Below are 18,881 nucleotides of genomic sequence, written 5' to 3'. Positions count from 1 at the left end.
TATATATTCTTTTACTTGTTTTAGTCATTTGTCTGTGGTCATGCCGGAGCATCGCCTTTAGTTGAAGAAACCGACCTCAGGACTTATTCCTTTGAACTCAGAACGTAAAGACAGACGAAATACCGCAAAGCATTTCGCCTGGCGTGCTAACCATTCTGCCAGCTCGCCGCTTCAAGTAAACTAGAAATAATGGCTGCAAAGAGAATAATATAGAAGAATTGATAACTTTCATAATATATAGTCGGCCTTTACTATCAAGAGTTACCTTTCTTTAAATTCGCTTCCTCGGGCGTCTGCTTTTTTCTTATTTGTTATTTTTAGAATTGTCGTGGATGGAAATAAAAGAAAAAAATTGTAATAATAGCAGCAAAATGCTATGAGCTACTGAAAGATAACGTGTTTTCGATAAGATAGGAACTGGATACCTCACAAAGCGTGAAGAGTGTTTAACTCAGAGCAATTGAAATGAATGGGAATGAACAAAATGCAATTATTTTAAATGAGAGTTCAGATTCTCATTCTCTCTCTCTCTCTCTCTCTCTCTCTCTCTATCTATAGACTAATAGATAGATGGCTACAACAAATGTTGGTTTGTTTACGTTTCGGTAATCTGGCGGTTCAACAACACACCAGACTTTAAATACTAAGATCAACTTGATCAACGACTAAACTCTTCAAGGCGGTGCTCCAGCATGGCCATAGTTTAATGACTGAAGCAAGTAAAAGAATGTATATATATGTGTGTTTGTGTTTGTCCTTCCACCATCGTCTGACACCGGTGTTGGTGTGTTTACTTCCCCGTAACTTAGCGGTTCGGCAAAATAAACCGATAGAATAAGTACTAGGATTGCACAGAATAAGTCCTGAGGTCGATTTGTTCGATTAGTGGCGGTGCTCCAGCATGGCCGCAGCCAAATGATTAACAGGTAAAAGAATATATAAACATATATATATATTTATATATATATATATATATACTCTTTTACTTGTTTCAGTCTTTTGACTGTGGCCATGCTGGAGCACCGCCTTTAGTCGAGCAAATCGACCCCAGGACTTATTCTTTGGAAGCCTAGTACTTATTCTTTCGGTCTCTTTTGCCGAACCGCTAAGTTACGGGGACGTAAACACACCAGCAACGGTTGTCAAGCGATGTTCGGGGGACAAACACAGACATACAAACACATACACACATACATATTTATATATACATATATACGACAGGCTTCTTTCAGTTTCCGTCTACCAAATCCACTCACAAGGCATTGGTCGGCCCGAGGCTATAGTAGAAGGCACTTGCCCAAGATGCCACGCAGTGGGACTGAACCCGGGACCATGTGGTTTGTAAGCAAGCTACTTACCACACAGCCAATATATATATATATATATATATATATATATATATATATATATATATATATATATATATATATATATATATATATATATATATATATATATATATATATATATATATATATATATATATATATATATATATATATATATATATATATATATATATATATATATATATATATATATATATATATATATATATATATATCTTTCCTTTCCTGAGCGTCCAATAATACTATCCATATCACGTCCTCACTTTGTTGTTTTTTGTTTTTTTGTTATTGTGTTTTTGAACTATATATATATATATATATATATATATATATATATATATATATATATGTATATATATATATATATATATATATATATATATATATATATTGTTGTTGTACTTGGGGATGGTCATATATATATATATATATATATATATAAGAGAAGATTACATCTTTATCAACATCACATATTCCTTTGGAATGAACCATTTGTAATCTTCGAAACATATGTTGGAAATAAAAGAATTCATTTAACATATGCGTATTACTCCATTTATTAAATTTATATACATATATGTATATATATATATATATATATATATATATATATATATATATATATATGTATATGTATATATATATATATATATATATATATATATATATATATATATATAGTACACTTGCTTGTTGTTCCCTCACCTGTCTTGTTTTTTGTACATTTGAACCATATATAGATGGATAATGTATTTATACACACATACACAAAGTGCATTATATGAATACAAATAGATAAGTAATGTGTGTGTGTATATATATATGTGTGTGTGTGAGTATAGGTTTTTGATCCAAGCAAGAATATAGGACTCAATACATCTACACACACACACTATATGATAATGTGAGCAGTGTGCGTGCGAATAACGAATCTCGTATAACTTCCGGGTCAGGTCGAGTTTATGGAAACAAAAAAAAAAACACTTTAACCCTTGAATGAAAGACACGAAAACCCTGGGCAGTCCTTAAAATATAAACTCTTTCATTTTTAATATATATTTAGATATTTCGAAATCGAATATTTTCCCATTAAATATCACCGTCATCATGGTTTAATTGATCGCTACATTTTCGTAGATAGATTATTATATATATTTTTTTATTTCCTTGTGACATTCGCTGCGAGTTTTGCTTGTTTCGCTTCTCTGTCGCTACAGCACGTATTTATATTGTACATTTCATAGACATAACTAAATATATATATATATACATACACATATTTCTTATATATATATACATATTTATATATATATTTATATATAATAATATGTATATATTAATACATAGAAACACGCTAACAATCACCATGTTATTAAATCGTATATCTACACGAGGAAATTCCTGAAAGAAAATAATTCTATATACATAAAGGAAAGTAACAGTATATATATATATATATATATATATATATATATATATATATATATATATATATATACATATATATACATATATATAAGGCAGAAAAGAGTGTTTAAAGCTGCAGGTGAAGGAGTTTAAAATTCAATCCTGGATCTCGACGACCCAGAAACGGTATGTTATTGATATTATATTAATAGTTGTGTGATTGGAAACGGAATCAAATGTTCAAGTCGTTGTCTGATTGTTTCAAAAAAGTAGCTAATATTACAACTAGTTGTGATTTCATTTCGTACGAATTCGTAGTTCTTGCAGATTTTCATTACTAATATATGTATGTACACACACACACACACACACACGCATTTATTAGAATAGACTTCATTGCCTTTTCCCCGTGTATTCCAAGGTGTTATGAGACACATGGAATAAATTGTTGAATCCATCTGTATTTTTCTTTCCATAGCAGGAAATCTAATTGATATTTCGTATGGTAATATGGTCAGTATCTGTATACACACACACACACATACGCGCGTATACACATACATAGAGAGAGAAGTGGTGAGGGGTGGTGCATGTTGAGTCAAAAACTGAGCTACATCCGCCACAAAAGTAACGGATTCTGTCTGATAATATGTTTTCCATTTCCTTCAAAACCAGTTTCCACCGAACCGGAGACGGATATTCTTTGTAATCGTTCCATCTACTAGAAATAGTAACCAGATATCCCCCGAATCACACCTAATCATCTTAAGAGAGGTACACTGGATGTCTTAGATACTATGCCGTGTCTATTAATAAGTTGGTTCAATCACAGCTGGAGTGCCTTAGACTCTATATCTGCTTGGCCAGAGCTGACCTGTGACTTAACGATTGTTGAACCACATCAAACGTGATGGAAACCGACGTAAACAAACATCTTTCATCACTTTCAATCTCAGTCTTCCAAAATATTCACGCGTTCCGTTTTCAAAGACCAAGATTGTTTTAGAGGGTTGCACGTCTGTCACCAAGTGGTCTCTGGTCCTTGAAAATCACCACAAAAACTACAATTTGTCTCTGACGCCAGCACAGCCTTCGTGGAGACTGACTTTTTGTTGTCTTAAGTGACCTGATTGAGGAGCAGTGACAAGGTAGAGTGTCACATGCACAACACAGTGATCGAAAAAATTTTGATCAATTGAGACTATCCATGCAATTAGGAGATAAAACTCCGTCTCATGGTGCAAAAACTCCAAAAATCAAAATCAAGAAAGTGTCTACAAAATACAGACAATGCAGATAGGAGTAGGTCGCAGTTTCAAACCAAGTGCTGAAAGCAACATATATAGTGTGTAACTTGTAGCACGGTTCTACACACACATACACACACTTGTATACGCTAGAAGTCATTGTGAAAACTATAGGACAGAGCCGATAACAATAACCAGCAGAGAATATAAATATCCTGAGCATGTTTGTGGTTCAATGATTTTGATAAAATAACTGTTCCATTACATCCTGATTATAAGCGACTTCTCCCTCTCTGTCTCTCTCTCTCCCACCCTCTGTGTGTGTGTATATATATATATATATATATATATATATATATATATATATATATATATATATATGTATGTGTGTATAATACATTAAAAGTGAAGTCAAATCTTGCTTGCTTGCTTGCAATGTTATGCAGCCAAACTAGTGCATAATAGAAAAATACTTTGTGATAAAGGACCCGAAATACCTGTTACGTGGTAGCAGGGCATTCGAGAAATAGCAGCCAAATCTTTCCTTTTCTGGGCAAAGGTGCCGTTTACATGTGATTTCAATGTCACATTTGTTGACAGCAAAATAACTTGGAAAAGAAGAAAAAACCCATGAAACTAAAAACCGTTGCTGGGGAACTCAGACTTCCCTGGTGACCCAACGGGTCACGGGTAGTCGAGTATGTATACATACATACATACATACATACATATATATATATATATATATATATATATATATATATATATATATATATATATATATATATATATATATATATATATATATATATATATATGTGTGTGTGTGTGTATTAAATACTATATAACAAAATCCTAATTTATAAAAATTAGATTATCTCTTAAGTGTAGAGGATTTATCATAATTACCAAATGCCCAGGTTTATTGAAGCTCGTCTTAATTGCTGTTTGGTAATTGCGACATATCTGCAAGATGCAAAGATGATTTTAATTAACCAGGAATTTATGTTGTATGGTATTTGATACATCTGTATTTTGTCTCTGTCAGTCAAATACAATTCCTTGGCCACTGAGTTACTTCCCCTAACTCATTTTTGATTAAATTATGTAGATTACTTGGGCCATAACCGTCTTTGAACTCTTTTCATATAAGTCTAAGTCCCTTGGCTTCTGATCTGCTGGTATTGCCTGTTGAGGCACAAACAACTGTTCCCTTATTTCCAGACAATAAACCTGTCCTTATTCTTGATAGCAATCCAGTTTTTAAGTAATTCTTGATTCTCTACATTTTCTCCTCTTCTCAGGTGGAGTTGGTCTTTATTGTCATTTGGTAATTATGACACTTCTTCTTGAGGTGGAGACAATTTTAATAAATCAGGAATGTGTTGCACCATGTTTGAGACTATGTATATATATATATATATATATATATATATATATATATATATATATATATATATATATATATATGCATATATGTTGATATTGAAGAGTGAGAATGATTGCTCAGTGCCATGTTGTTTAATAAATATTGTTTATTTGTTGGTTAACAAGGCTATCAATGGTTTCATGTAGAGAGAAACCTCTCAACGATTATCAAGCTCGCCACATGGGAACATTGGTACTCCTCTCCAGATTATACACACACACACACACACACACACACATATCATCATCATTATTGTTTTAATGTCCACTTTTCTCTACAAATATAGCTCAGGTGGAATTTGTTGAAGCAAAGGTATATCTTCTATGGGCAAATGCCTGTTGCTAACACTCAACTATTTTAAAGCAAGATAATATTTCCTCTTGGTCAGACATGTTTCCATGGAGACAAGGAAACACACGAAATACTGCTAAGCATTTCGCCCAGCATGCTAACATGTCTGCCAGTTGACCATCTTCACTATAGTCATAATGTTAAATAAATAATGTGTTTTTATATATATATATATATATATACATATATATCAGAGACCATTACATCTTCTGGTCCAAGAATTTCTAGGAAAACTGGAAGACTGAAGGTGGAAAAGATTTCTGGAGCCTGTACTAACGGATGGCTTGTCTTATGGATAACTGAAAGACAAACAAGATATATCCATCCATCCACTTTTGCTGCCCACTTTTCCTAAAAGGGTCATGGGGGTAGGGTCCTCAGGCACCTCCTCCATAGGGTTTTATCAGAAACAACTGTCATCACACTTTTTGGCTGGATCCCCAAGTGTATCCAGCTGAGACTATGGATGTCATCCAACCATCTCATTCTTGGTCTGCTGCTAGATCTCTTCTTGCCAGTTGGCTTCGCTTCAGGAATCTACCTTGTAGCCCTTTCCTGTGACATTTTAACCAGAAGAAATGTGGAGCACTTAATTGGAAGCAGTGAGTAGCAGAATATGGAGGGATTTGTTGATGGATTAATTTCTGAGAGAATCCTATGAATTGAGTAACCAGATGATTCTACATGGTTCATCGAGCTCTGCTTGACAAAGCGCCATGGATTTTGGCTGCCGAAGTCGTTTTACAGGTCATGTGATGCATGCTTTCTTTGTTCACCCTCTTCACAAATGCTGGTCGTCTCTCTACTCTTTGACTCAAACAGAACTTGAACTTGAAATCTTTTGGTTCTGTCTGTTTCATTAACCACTGTGTTTTTAGGTGATGCTCGTGATTCCAGAATGTTTTTGTTTTTTTGCTTTTCTATTAAATCTTTGGTGAAGTGAATACATTTGAGTTTGGTGCATTAGATTTCTGGTACTTAAACTCATTACTGTATAAACTAACGAAACATTAATCACACAATTTACACCATTACAGATTGCAATGAGTGGCACCTTCAAAATTAGGGAGGTTAGAGCGTGAGCTTTGTCTCTTCAGTTAGTAATCCAAAATATTGGATTACTAGTATTTTACCTTCGTAGTATTTTACCTAGTATTTTACCTTCGTATATATTCTCTTGCTTTTCTGCCTCTTCTCTTCTCTCTCTCTCTCTTTCCATTCTTCCCCTCCTCCTCCTTCAACTTATTTTTTCTTCCTCTTTCACTTTCTCACTCGAGCTCTCTCCCGTTCTTTTATTTAGATTCTTTTTCTCTCTTTATTTTTCCTCGTGTTCTCTTCTCTCTCTCTCTCTTCTCAACCTCTCTCACATCCAACTTTCATTCATTCGTACTCTCTTCACTTTCCTATCTCACGCGCTCTACCGATCTTCTTATCTCGTTCATTTCCACACTTTCTCTCTTCCACCCTTCCTCAATCTCTCTCTCCCTCTCTCGTTATCTCTTTTCCCACCTACTACCCTCCCCCATAAATGCAAACACACTCTTTTCGCCCAGTCTTCCTCATTTCTCTACCTCGTTTTCGGTACGTTACAAGCACTTGTCTCTCTCTCTCCCTCACATTCGCCAATACTAACCGCACAGTTCCGTTGTCATTTGGAACATGTTTCATCTGATTTATGGACACTTGTGCAGTTGATACCCATCGCATACACGGACATACAGCTGTCTGAACGCACTCGTATACATCCATCCATCAACCTTAACCAGTTGCAGCCGGTGTGTATACCATGTACTCAAATACTCCGTTGTCGTTTTCTCTGCTTGCCGTTTACCCGGATATCTGGTGTATGACGGACATGTTTCGGAAGATGAACAGTATTTCAGCCGTGAATTAGAAGAAGAGGAGGAGGGCGTGGAAACACATACCATACCTACACAGACAGAGACTCCGGGTAAGAAGGTGTAGTGTTCTTTGTATGTAGTGCTTCACACCACCTGTGCCCGTGCGCGCGCACTCACACACACTATACCATCCATCCATACATACACACACGAGCGTCACAAGGTGTAGTGGTACACGAAAAGGACTTCTACACGATGCATACACTCAGAGCATACGTTCTTTGTCTATCCATCCACCTATCTATCTATCTATGCATGTATGTAACATCAATGTGTGTGTGTCAACACGAATACATACATGCAAATACGCGCGTGCGCCCGCTGCCGCCGTCATAGTTATCATCATCACCATCAACTACATCAGACGTCAAATATGAAGTCGTTACGTATTTGCTTGCAACATAATTTTGTGTAAAATACGACCAGCCAAGTTTCAAGACTTTATGCTTCTATGTGTGTGTGTATGTATGTGGAAAAAAAGAGAGAGAGAGAGAGAGACGGAGGGAGGGAGGGAGATGAAATGAAAGAAGCGAGCATAATTGTCACTGCATCCCAATCCAAACTTGCAATCACTTCTTACTCCAATCATTATAATTTCTTTGCACCCCACCCACTACAGTAGCATTTATGCTATTTTGCATTAAAAAACAAAAAAAAAACAAAAATTCTTCTATTTCGACCTCCATTCCCCTTACTTTTCCAACCCCTCCTCTTCTTCATCTGCCCCCCCCCCGTAGAAATATTATTATTATTATTATTTGATATTTATTGTTTTAAAAATGTGTATGTGTCACAGGTATAATCATATCGAATTCTTTCAGTTGGTCTTCTTTCGAATCTTCTCAAATACCAAATATTGCTGACTATGAGAGTGTTTAGTAGTATATGTTCTCTACAATATAAGTACATAAATACATAGCGAGGAACTGGTAATATAGTGCCTGTAATACAAGCTTATACAGTGTTATATATATATATATATATATATATATATATTGACACACACACACATATATATATATATATATTTATTGACACACACACACACACACACACACACATATATATATATATATATATATATATATATATATATATATATATATATATATATATATACAGCTGTTTATTCGCTGTACTCCATACCTAGTCGGTTACTATCGGAATACAGTTGTGACCAGAAAGAAAATTAAAAAAAAGATCAGAATATGTCGGTCAGTTTTCGTTAATTTTGGCTGCAGTTTCGTGTGATTTTGAGGAATTAATTAAACCAAACACACATCAGAATCTAAATGATGTTCTTTCTATATTCTTTTTGCAACCGAACACTGTTTTTTTTATGCTTATGCTTATATTTTTGTTTAAATCTACTTATAAAAATTATATATATTTTGCATAGATGTTTGTTATATATGAATGCGAGCGCGCAATCAGATGTGTGTGTGTGTGTATATATATAAATATGTGTGTTTAGTGTGAGTGTGTAGGAATGTTGCTCTGAAATTGTATGTATGCGCTTCTTGCCCTATTATGTGTATCAATTTAAGTCCGACCTTAAAAAAAAAAAGCAAGCATATATAATGTAAGCAATGTCATGTAATCAATTGTTAATTAAATACTTTTTAAATATAGTGGATTTGAAATGAGAAAATAGTTTTATTCTCACTGTTCATGCGTAAAACTTATTTATTAAAAAAAAAAACCCTTAATACAGAATAAGGTGTGAGAATGTAAGAATATTTTGTGTACCCACAAGAGAAACGCTTTTGAACCTGAATTTATAATTCTTGAGAAAATGATTATTCATCAGATATTCTTTTTTTCTTCCATCACTTTTCCACTTCTAACATATATTTTAACGAGCCTTCTTTTCGTCTAAATATTTACTTTCGGTTCGACACTTGAGGCCTCTCTCCCTTTAATGACGGTCAACTGCAGATGGCTAAGTACCATCAGCTTGTCTGTGATTCATGTCCAGTCACCAACGCTGTGACATTTGACCATTTAACATTGCCAAGAGGCCTCATCTCAAATCATTTTATTTGTAATTCGTTATCACAGAGTATAGTTAGGAAGGTAGAGCTGAAGCCCTCGCCAAACTTCACGATTCGATCTACTCTTTCTCTCTCTCTCTCTCACACACACACACACACACACACACTGCTTGCGAATCAAGGATTAAAATAAACGAGTAATTCAAGTCTGGTAATGTAGATGTTTCGTCTGCTGTTTAATTGGAAGAACTACAGCAACGGGGGAAAGTATGATTGATCCACAGTTGAATTAACCACGCATGCTATCTAACCTTCTGTGTGTGTGTGTGCGTACGTTTGCGTGATCATCATTGTCTTCATGTTCACTTTTCCATGCTGGCATGAGTCGGAGGGAATTTGTCGAGACGAATTTTCTACAGCCGGATGCCTTTCCTGTCGCCAATCCCCACCTGTTTTCAAGCAAGGTAATATTTCCTTATGGCGAGACATGTTTGTCACGGAATACTGGGAATAGAGGACACCGCTTGCATGACGGTGACACTTGCGTAAAACTATCACGTGATGTGAAGGCAAAGCGACAGTAGCGCACACACATTTGGTAGAGGTGACAAATGCCCTGCAGCCCCTCGCAAGGGCCGCTTCTATCTGTGACTTATGGATTCAATCCGTCATACGGTTCTGCACCAATCGCCAGGTCCTTGGATGCATTTCTCACTTTGTTGCAAATATCTGACCAGTTGCAGTGGAGAAGCTTGAGTGTGCTCCGCCTGGGGAAGCCCTTGCGTTTACCGTTCCCTCCTCCCCGTGCCCTCAAGCATATACAGGCTTATACAGACCTAACAGTTACGCCCTTAATAAAAGCTTCGCCCTTCTCGCCCTATCCCCGTCACGCTATTGACCAAATCCCTGCTCCACCGATCATGGAAACTTCTGAAAAGGGTTATGAGCTCTGCTCTTCCTCTTTTGATTAAGCTTTTAAAACAATAAATTTTGAAAAGAACACTAAGAGCTAACAACGACTGGTGGGAAATAACGAGATGTTATCACCACCACCATCACCACCACCACCATCACCACCACCACCATCGTTATCATCATCTTCGGCTTGTATTACTATAAAATCCAGCCACCAGAAAATTATGTGCCACCGTATTGTCTGGTTTGTTTGATTGATTGCTTCACTGTCCACTCTGGCATCGGAGAAACGAAAGTTTGAATTTATTCTATCAATAATTATTAAGCTAAATAATATTTTCCCTCCCGCCCCCCCCCCCCCCTCTCTGAAATGTCGCCTTTTTAGCAAGTTATTTGGATATTAACATGCATTGCTTAATATTCAAATGCATCAATAAACGATCTGACACTATCACTTAAACGCAATACATATTTATGTGTTCACATAAATATGTATTGCGCTAGAATTATTGCACAATAGGGTTTTGTGGCGTTCATACCGTTTCGCTATCCCATTCCAGAAAACACACATTTCACTCATTCAGACTAGGGGCACACATACATATACACACATACAAAGAAACAGTGACTTCGAAGTCGCGGCTTGTTCGCCTTCATCACTGCACTTTACCCTAAATCACAACAAAACCCAACTTTCTATACAAAGAATGTCGTCAGCTGCATTTGGCGCATCTGTTTATACCTTTACTTTCACGCTTGACTGAACCCTAAACAACAACAATTCCTGTATCAAACCAGACTAAATCTCGTTATGACTTTATATCACACTATACCCTACAATCACACTCTCCTTTCCTCCTCAGTTCTCCCCCTTCCTACATAAGCTATTTTCCCTATTTACCCCACACCAGAAAATATCTTACCAAAAACTATATAAAGTCAATAAGAATCCAGGTAAAGTATGACGAAGGCAAGCAGGCCGAAACTTCCAAGTCACTCTCAACCTTTTCCTTGTAGAAGTTGATAAATATGTAATCTACTGAGTTGGCCATCAGTTTAATGTTCAATTGTTTTTGTATGTAACTTCATATAAACACGCGCGCGCGCTCTATTAATTTAGCAAAATATTCATTTTGGGCTTCTTTCAAACACAATCCACTTATTTTTGAAAGCTTTTCGCTACTTTTTAGAAACTTGAGTTAATCCTAAACTTGAATCCGTTGGACTTTTTTCTTTTCGTTTTTTTAGTTTGCAATCATTTAAAACTAATTTGGAAATCTCTGTTGTTGGTTTTGTTAGAAAATCTATTCCTTCTTAGTATAAACTTTGCTTAAAGCTACCGAGAACACGCATTCGCGCACGCACACACGCATACACACACACACACACACACACACACACACACACACACACACACACACACACACACACACACACACACACACACACACACACACACAGTGACTCTTCTCCGCACCACTGCAGCAATGGACTGCATCACTTCCTGCGGAGTGTATTGTAACCTGAGTGATGATGATGAGAGGTTAGAATGTCTCTACTTTCACTTTCGTCAATCACTAGCTTGTATGATCTCGTTTGGCGACCGATTATTGTTGTTGTTGTTGTGCAGGGCCGCGAGTTGGTAGAATCGTTAACGCGTCAGACTAAATGCTTAACGGCATTTCTTTCGGTTCTGTATATTCTGAGTTCAAATCTCGCCTAGATCGACCTTGCATCCTTTCTGGAATAGATGAAATAAGGACCACTGGGGTCGATGTAATCGATTTAGCCCCTTCCCTAAAATTGCTAGGCATCGACTTGCGATAAAAAAAGATATTCTTAGAAGAGATCCTTGAATTAAAGCTTTTTTTTTTTCTTTAAATTTTAAAATTCTCTGACTTACAATTAAGATGTGGTTGTGCCTAAATCCGGGGGTTGCTGCGGGTCTGCGCGCGCACGTAGCAAGATAAACTGTTTGCTCTAGGAGATAGGGTCTCAATAAGGAACTTCTCGTGTTTGGGGTGGATGTGGATTGTATCAGATCGTTTAGAATTGTTTCTTTTTTAAATGAGGAAGACGTGGGACTCCGCTGTGAAATAAAATCCTATAAATTATTCTGATGTTATTAATGATGTTTGTAGCAGTTTTATAATTTTTAAACCAATGAAGACAATAATCTTATCACATTATTGTCTTCATTTGTTTATAATATAATACAGTATAATATAATATGATGATGATATATATGTATATATATATATATATATATATATATATATATATATATATATATATATATATATATATGATATAACAACTACCTCTCAATTGATAGCCGAAAAATAAATTTAAAAAAAAATCTTCGATAAAGAGTCCTCTCCGATCAGCAGACATAAAATAACATGTGATAGATGTGTGAATGTGGAGATATTAATCCAAGGATCGCCGAGACGAAAGGTTGGTAGTGTTTTACTAAAACTCTGATCCTCTTCAGGTGAAGGACTCAACTGAAAGCCTTAAACCCTTTCGTTTTGCCTCAAGGTAAAAATTAACATAATTTTGTGAATCGTTTTTGCTGTATTGCTGTCACAGCTCATCATTAGTTTCGTCGGATTTTTAACACTTCGATCAAGACACGACGTCGTAACCGGACCAAATAGTTTGCAGTCGGGCTGTTTTGCTGTTGTTGGAAACAGGTTTTACATAATGTGTAATATTGACAAGTGACGACCTTCAGATCCTGTGTTTTGTGTAAATGTAAATGTTTTAGTCTAGTGTTCAGCTTATTTTCCAATAATCAACATTCGAATAGATATTAGTTTATGCATCGACGTCACCACTTATTCCGATATTCCAATAATTAAACTTTCCGAACAGTTCCTTTTGTATTCATTTTAGTTCTTTAGTTTGGCACCGAGGAGCACGAGTTAGGAACTGTCATGCTGTTCTCCTCCCCCTCCCCCTGTTAAGTATTTATTTGTCTGCTTCTCCGAACAGCCGAACGAACGTTCGATCCACGAATTTTCGTTCCCACTTCTACATTGCGCTGTCTCCACCTCTACGATGTCTGCCTGCCAACTGTTTTAGCGTTGTCTCATGACCCACTCTTCATCTAGAATACTAATGCAGTGGAGGTTATGAACATATACAGACACATATACGCACTTACAGATGTGCACACGTGATTCCGTACTGTTGTTAGCACAACAGATCGTATATACTACTCCAGCCACTAGGTACTGCTTCTCTCTCTATCTTTATTTGGCCAAACTTCTTGTTTCTCTTAAGGTCACTTATCAAGTCCCTTTTCTTTCTATTCATTCTCATCTTTTCGCTGTTGTTCCCCCTCACTCTTTACAAGATGAGTTTCAACTCTGATAGTGTCTCTCTTCGAACATCTTGTCTTAATGCACAACTTTCCATCTTGTTTCCCCGATCGATAATAATTATATTTAAAAAAGAAATTTCTGCTGATCGCTTAATGTTTTTAAGGCAGCTTTATATTGGATATTTTGTTCCTCGTTTCTTGTCTAACTCCCAACAACGTGGTTGTTTGAGGACTGTTCTATTGCTGGTTATTTGTTGCTTCGATGGTTGTAGCTTCTTATAGATAGGAAGCGTACGAAACTATCTTCTTCTTCGACAATAGACGTTAACCCGAAAAGTCGGAGTTTTATCATTTTGTCGCGGTAACATTTATCTTGTATCTCGAGAGGGTCATTATGCCAATAATTAAAAAAAAAAACACGCACTGGTTCTGTTTCACTTTTTTATTTGTCAATTGGTTAACTGTTTAATTATCTAATCAGGTTTGTCGAAGTCTTTTTGTTGCCATTCGCGACCTCATCAATAACGTGCCCTCTCTAATAAATTGATCAAAGTAATTGAACCTTCTCATCCCAAATACTTCCCCCTTTCCAAGTAAATAATTTTTCACAATCCCAAATTTAAATGCAATTTTAGGAAGGAATTGCAAGGAGCTAATTTCTAGGCAATGTTGTACCAATCTAATCCAAATGCCTTGTTTTCAGTGATGCAGCAATGCTAAAAATAATAATGATCCTTTCTACTAAAGGCACAAAGCTTCAAAATTTGGGTGAGGGGACTAGTCGAGTACATCGACCCCAGTACTCAACTGGTACTTGATTTATCGATCCCGAATTATTGTGGAGTAGCGATTGTAATAATAAAGAGTATGGCAAAAGCATTAATGAAAAGGGTCTGATCAAGCAATTGGTTTTGCTTGTTTAGCTGGGCGGGGGCGATGTTTGTGGTACTCGATGCCGAATAAGTGGCAATGTTTAACTTTCTGAAAGTCAATACTTCCAACGACATCAGCCTCTCTTATATTGTTTGATCAATTACTCTTAACAGCTGTCAAGGTCAACAACTATAACAAGCTGTAACAGTTGTTGACCTTCATCATATCGACATCTCGCTGAGCAAGTTCGGGCTTGCACTTGAAATGGAATGCCTAAAAGTGGTGGAGTTTTAGCTGAACTTAAAGAATGTCGATGTTCTGATCTAACACGGTTGTCAGCTGTATTAGTGGAGAGACACTCAAGAAGGAGAAGAACATGAAATACCTCAGTGCGGCAATCTCCTCCTCGCTGTCGTCGTCGTTCAGGGATCTCAACTCCAGATACCTGAAAGGTGCTACTTCATGACATGACAAAAGTATGGACGTCTGGATTCAAACGGAAGATGAAGCGTTACGCACTTCGTCTCCAATTTCGAATCCTTCCTGCTTTACGGAACAGAAGCATGAACACTAACTGATGCTCAGGAAAAAAAAATCGATGGATGTCTGTTATATTAAGAATGCATGCTTTATTATTTCAACGTAAATTTAAATTTGTGCGACGAGTTTAATATAGAATAATGACTAAAAGAAATGGAAGAGCCGTCAGTTTCTCGAGAAACAAATTTGATTATGATCATTTGAGGAGGATTCTAATAATATTTATGTCGTGAGAAGAAAACATTCCCTCTATAACTTATACTATTTATTTAATCTGGTCTCTGCAAGAAAGGATGACTACTCTGAACATTTTCCAGTCTAATTACACCTCTTCAGTGAAGCCGGTGAATCAGTTGAAAGACCAGTCTGTTGTAATCTGTTTTTGTGATGCAAACCTTGGTTTAACACTTTGTTGGGCTGGAAGATGCATCAAAATAAAAAAAACAACAAAGCTTATCAAAGATCATGCGCAATCTGCAAAACTTGAATCGATGTGAAAGTTTCGGTAATGCAATCCCGGGGGCTAAGATGTGTGAATTTCATTCGAATAGGCTTCAGCTCGACACGTAACTGAATACAACATTCTATTTGGGGATCACATGTTATGGAGGAAGGCACAGTTAATTTAACCGATCTTCGGTATTTAACTAATACCTATGTGATCGGCTCCTGGGGAAAATCTGAAGAGAGGTCGACCTCAGTAGGATTTGAACTCGATGTATAAGGCCTAGGAGGCAAGGCACAATCTAAGTCTCCTAGTACAATTCTGTTACATCAAGGGTGCTTTATAGGACCATTAAATCGATCATAGTATTTGAGTGCAACCCCAAAAGTATGAAAATCAAGGTAGACCTTGGTAGTGTTTGAACTCGGAACGCAAAGGACTGCGACTGAATACCGGAACCATTTTATGCAACGATTTTGCCAGTCCGTTTAAATGGACGACAAAAATGCTCTTATTTATCTTGGATGTATAAAATGTAAACTCCAATGGGATTTGAACTCGATATCTCACTGACATAAATACTGCAAAGAATTTGGTGCAACAATCTTTCAGTTTTGCCATCCGCTGCCGAAGACGTTCTTTCATGAAAACCAACAGAGCTATTGTCAGTTTCGTATTTTGGGGTCATGTCAACACTAGTAATGTAACAATGGAATAGATAATATCTCGCTTTATAAAATTGATCTTCAGCTTATGGAAGAAACTATATTGTGTCCATTTTGAATCGATTTTAGTGTTCATTAATTAAGAAAAATACAGAATTTAACAGTTAATATATTTACAGTATCTTCTCTTTATCATATTTCTGTGTAAGTTAATCGTTCGATTGCAAGTCATTTCAAATTCTTTTAATTTTTACTTAATAAAAATGATCAGCAATCACTTATGTAAAATTAAATACTAGATGTGTGTGTGTGTGTGTGAGAGAGAGAGAGAGAGAGAGAGTGTGTGTGTGTGTGTGTGTGTGTGTGTGTGTGTGTGTGTGTGTGTGTGTGTGTGTGTGTGTGTGTGTGAAAGGGAGGACGGAAATACGAAATTAAAATAAGCCTAGCTTTTTATATCGCATTTTCATTGTTCACGTTTCCATGGTGAGAGGTTTTCTAAACAGGTATATCATAATTAATAATAATAATGATCATGATCATTATTATTGATTAATAATAGTAATCGTTAATGATGATATAATAATAATAATAATAATAGCTAAAATTGTGACATGACTGTCATCGTAACCATAATGTAAATAGATGCATCTGTGTGTATGTGTGAACGTGACATCATGTTGGCAGATTTTGAGTGTGTGTGCGCGCGCGCGAGTGTGAGTGTGTGTGTGTGTGTGGACTAATATTTACTAAACAAATGGATGTGCGTGCGCGCTGGACAGTAGCATGTAAATAGACCAGCAAAAAGAAAAACCTAGACATTTCGCTAAAACCGGCCATTATAGCTGCGCTGGTCAGGTGAGTTGATAGACCTGTCGTAGTTATTACTCGTGTGTGTGTGTGTGTGTGACGTGCTGCTGCTTTAGCGATTTCTCAGCGAATCGAGTTCATTGTCCGGATTTTTTAATTCTCGTCTTGGAACTGCTGTACTGGTGTGTTCCAGGGATAAAAATATTGGTATCACAGCCACATATTATCCCGCCCCTATAATCTCTCTCTCTCTAGCGCACAATTGCTTGAACGTCCGGCTCTAAACATCACATTCAACATTTTGTTATATAAAAATTATTAACAATATAACCTACAGTACGTCTGTGTTTGTGTTATTTTTGTTGTGTGGTTTGTGGTTGAGAAATGAATTTACGATTCGGTTTGCAATTCTTTATTATTTACTTATATACTTGGGTATTTAGCTTATGAAAGCAGACTCTTCCGTTAACGTACGATTCCGTACCTGTGGACGAAAGCAGGGCGAAAACGAACGAGATGGAGTGGTAGAAGTAAAAAAAAAAAGATGACTAAAATATCTGCTGTAAGTGTTAATCATCTACCGAGTTTGGTCCAGTCGAGTGTAGCTGTCACCCAGAATAGTATAAGACCTTCAATTGGTTACCAGTTATTATAATACGCTGTTGAAATGTGCAACACATATAAGTGCTGCACCTACTGTGAACCAACATGAAAAGTGTGTGTTCGCTTCACTTGTTAGAAATAGCAGCCAAATCTCCCTCAATTCACACTCTGCTATATAAAAAAAATGCAACTAAGTTATATGTATCTAAGAGAAAATAAAATTGGATAACTTTGTAACTGAAATAAAAATTGTATGATCATCACGTGGACGCCTTTCATTGTATCTCTCCAATCAAGCGTAACCTGGGGATAAATTACTGTACCCACCGTTAGAAGTGTATCGTACCATAACTAGAGTGGCAAAACCTCCCTACAGTCACATTGCTGATTCTTTCTAGAAAACAAAATGTTGTTTACCTGAGAGGTGAGACCCAGTATGGGATGACTGAGTGCAGCTGGATGTTGAAAATTTGGCTGACAGGGCATTCATCCTGTTTTGGTGACAGTAATGGTTGACTCTGGTGGAGGCACCTCCACAGCCATACACATACAGAGAGAGAGAGTGAAAGAGGGAGATGGACATTGCAATTTGTGCTGGTGCCACGTAAATAACACCTAGTACACCCTGTAAAGTGGTTGGTGTGAGGACGGCCATCCAGCCATAGAAACCTTTCCAAAACCAACGAGTGGAGCCTGATGCAGTACTCCAGTTTGATAGGAACAGTCAAATTGTCCAACCCATGCCAGCATGGGAAAATAGACGTTAAATGATGGTGATAACTTTCCTTCTCAGGCACAGAAGAATATACAGAGAGAGAGAGAGAGAATGTGAGAACCATTAAAATGTCTGATGTCAAGTAAGTCAACACTGAATCAACAAAATACCAAATAAGCATTTGTGCCAAAACGTTTTGTACTCAGACAAACCTTTCCCTCTCTGACACTTTCCAATTACCTTACCTTTCCATTAATCTGTGACCTGCTCTTTTGAACATTCCCTAACTGGTTTTTTTGTCAGAGGAGAAAG

General features: G+C 36.6%; 1 protein-coding gene across 7 annotated transcripts in view; it reads left to right on the top strand.

Annotated features, from left to right (window-relative positions):
• The first annotated feature begins 2,841 nt into the window (after positions 1-2,841).
• Positions 2,842-18,881, top strand: part of LOC106869010 (putative E3 ubiquitin-protein ligase RNF144A-A) — a 39,457-nt gene continuing 23,417 nt past the window's right edge. The window contains exon 1 of one of the 7 annotated variants that reach the window (XM_089340468.1): positions 2,842-2,942. Coding sequence is in view for 1 of the 7 variants with exons in the window: in XM_089340463.1 (XP_089196589.1) it covers positions 18,705-18,711 (7 nt within the window). In the remaining 6 variants the exon portion in view is untranslated. Of the gene's footprint in view, positions 2,943-7,217; positions 7,735-17,183; positions 17,300-18,663; positions 18,712-18,881 lie in introns of those variants that run through there. The other 6 variants (XM_089340464.1, XM_089340465.1, XM_089340467.1 and 3 more) reach the window with 6 other exon arrangements.

This window comes from Octopus bimaculoides, chromosome 23 (genome assembly GCF_046866305.1).
Source record: "Octopus bimaculoides isolate indiv1 chromosome 23, ASM4686630v1, whole genome shotgun sequence".
NCBI classification, from domain to species: domain Eukaryota; kingdom Metazoa; phylum Mollusca; class Cephalopoda; order Octopoda; family Octopodidae; genus Octopus; species Octopus bimaculoides.
This window is presented reverse-complemented; position numbering and strand designations above follow the sequence as displayed.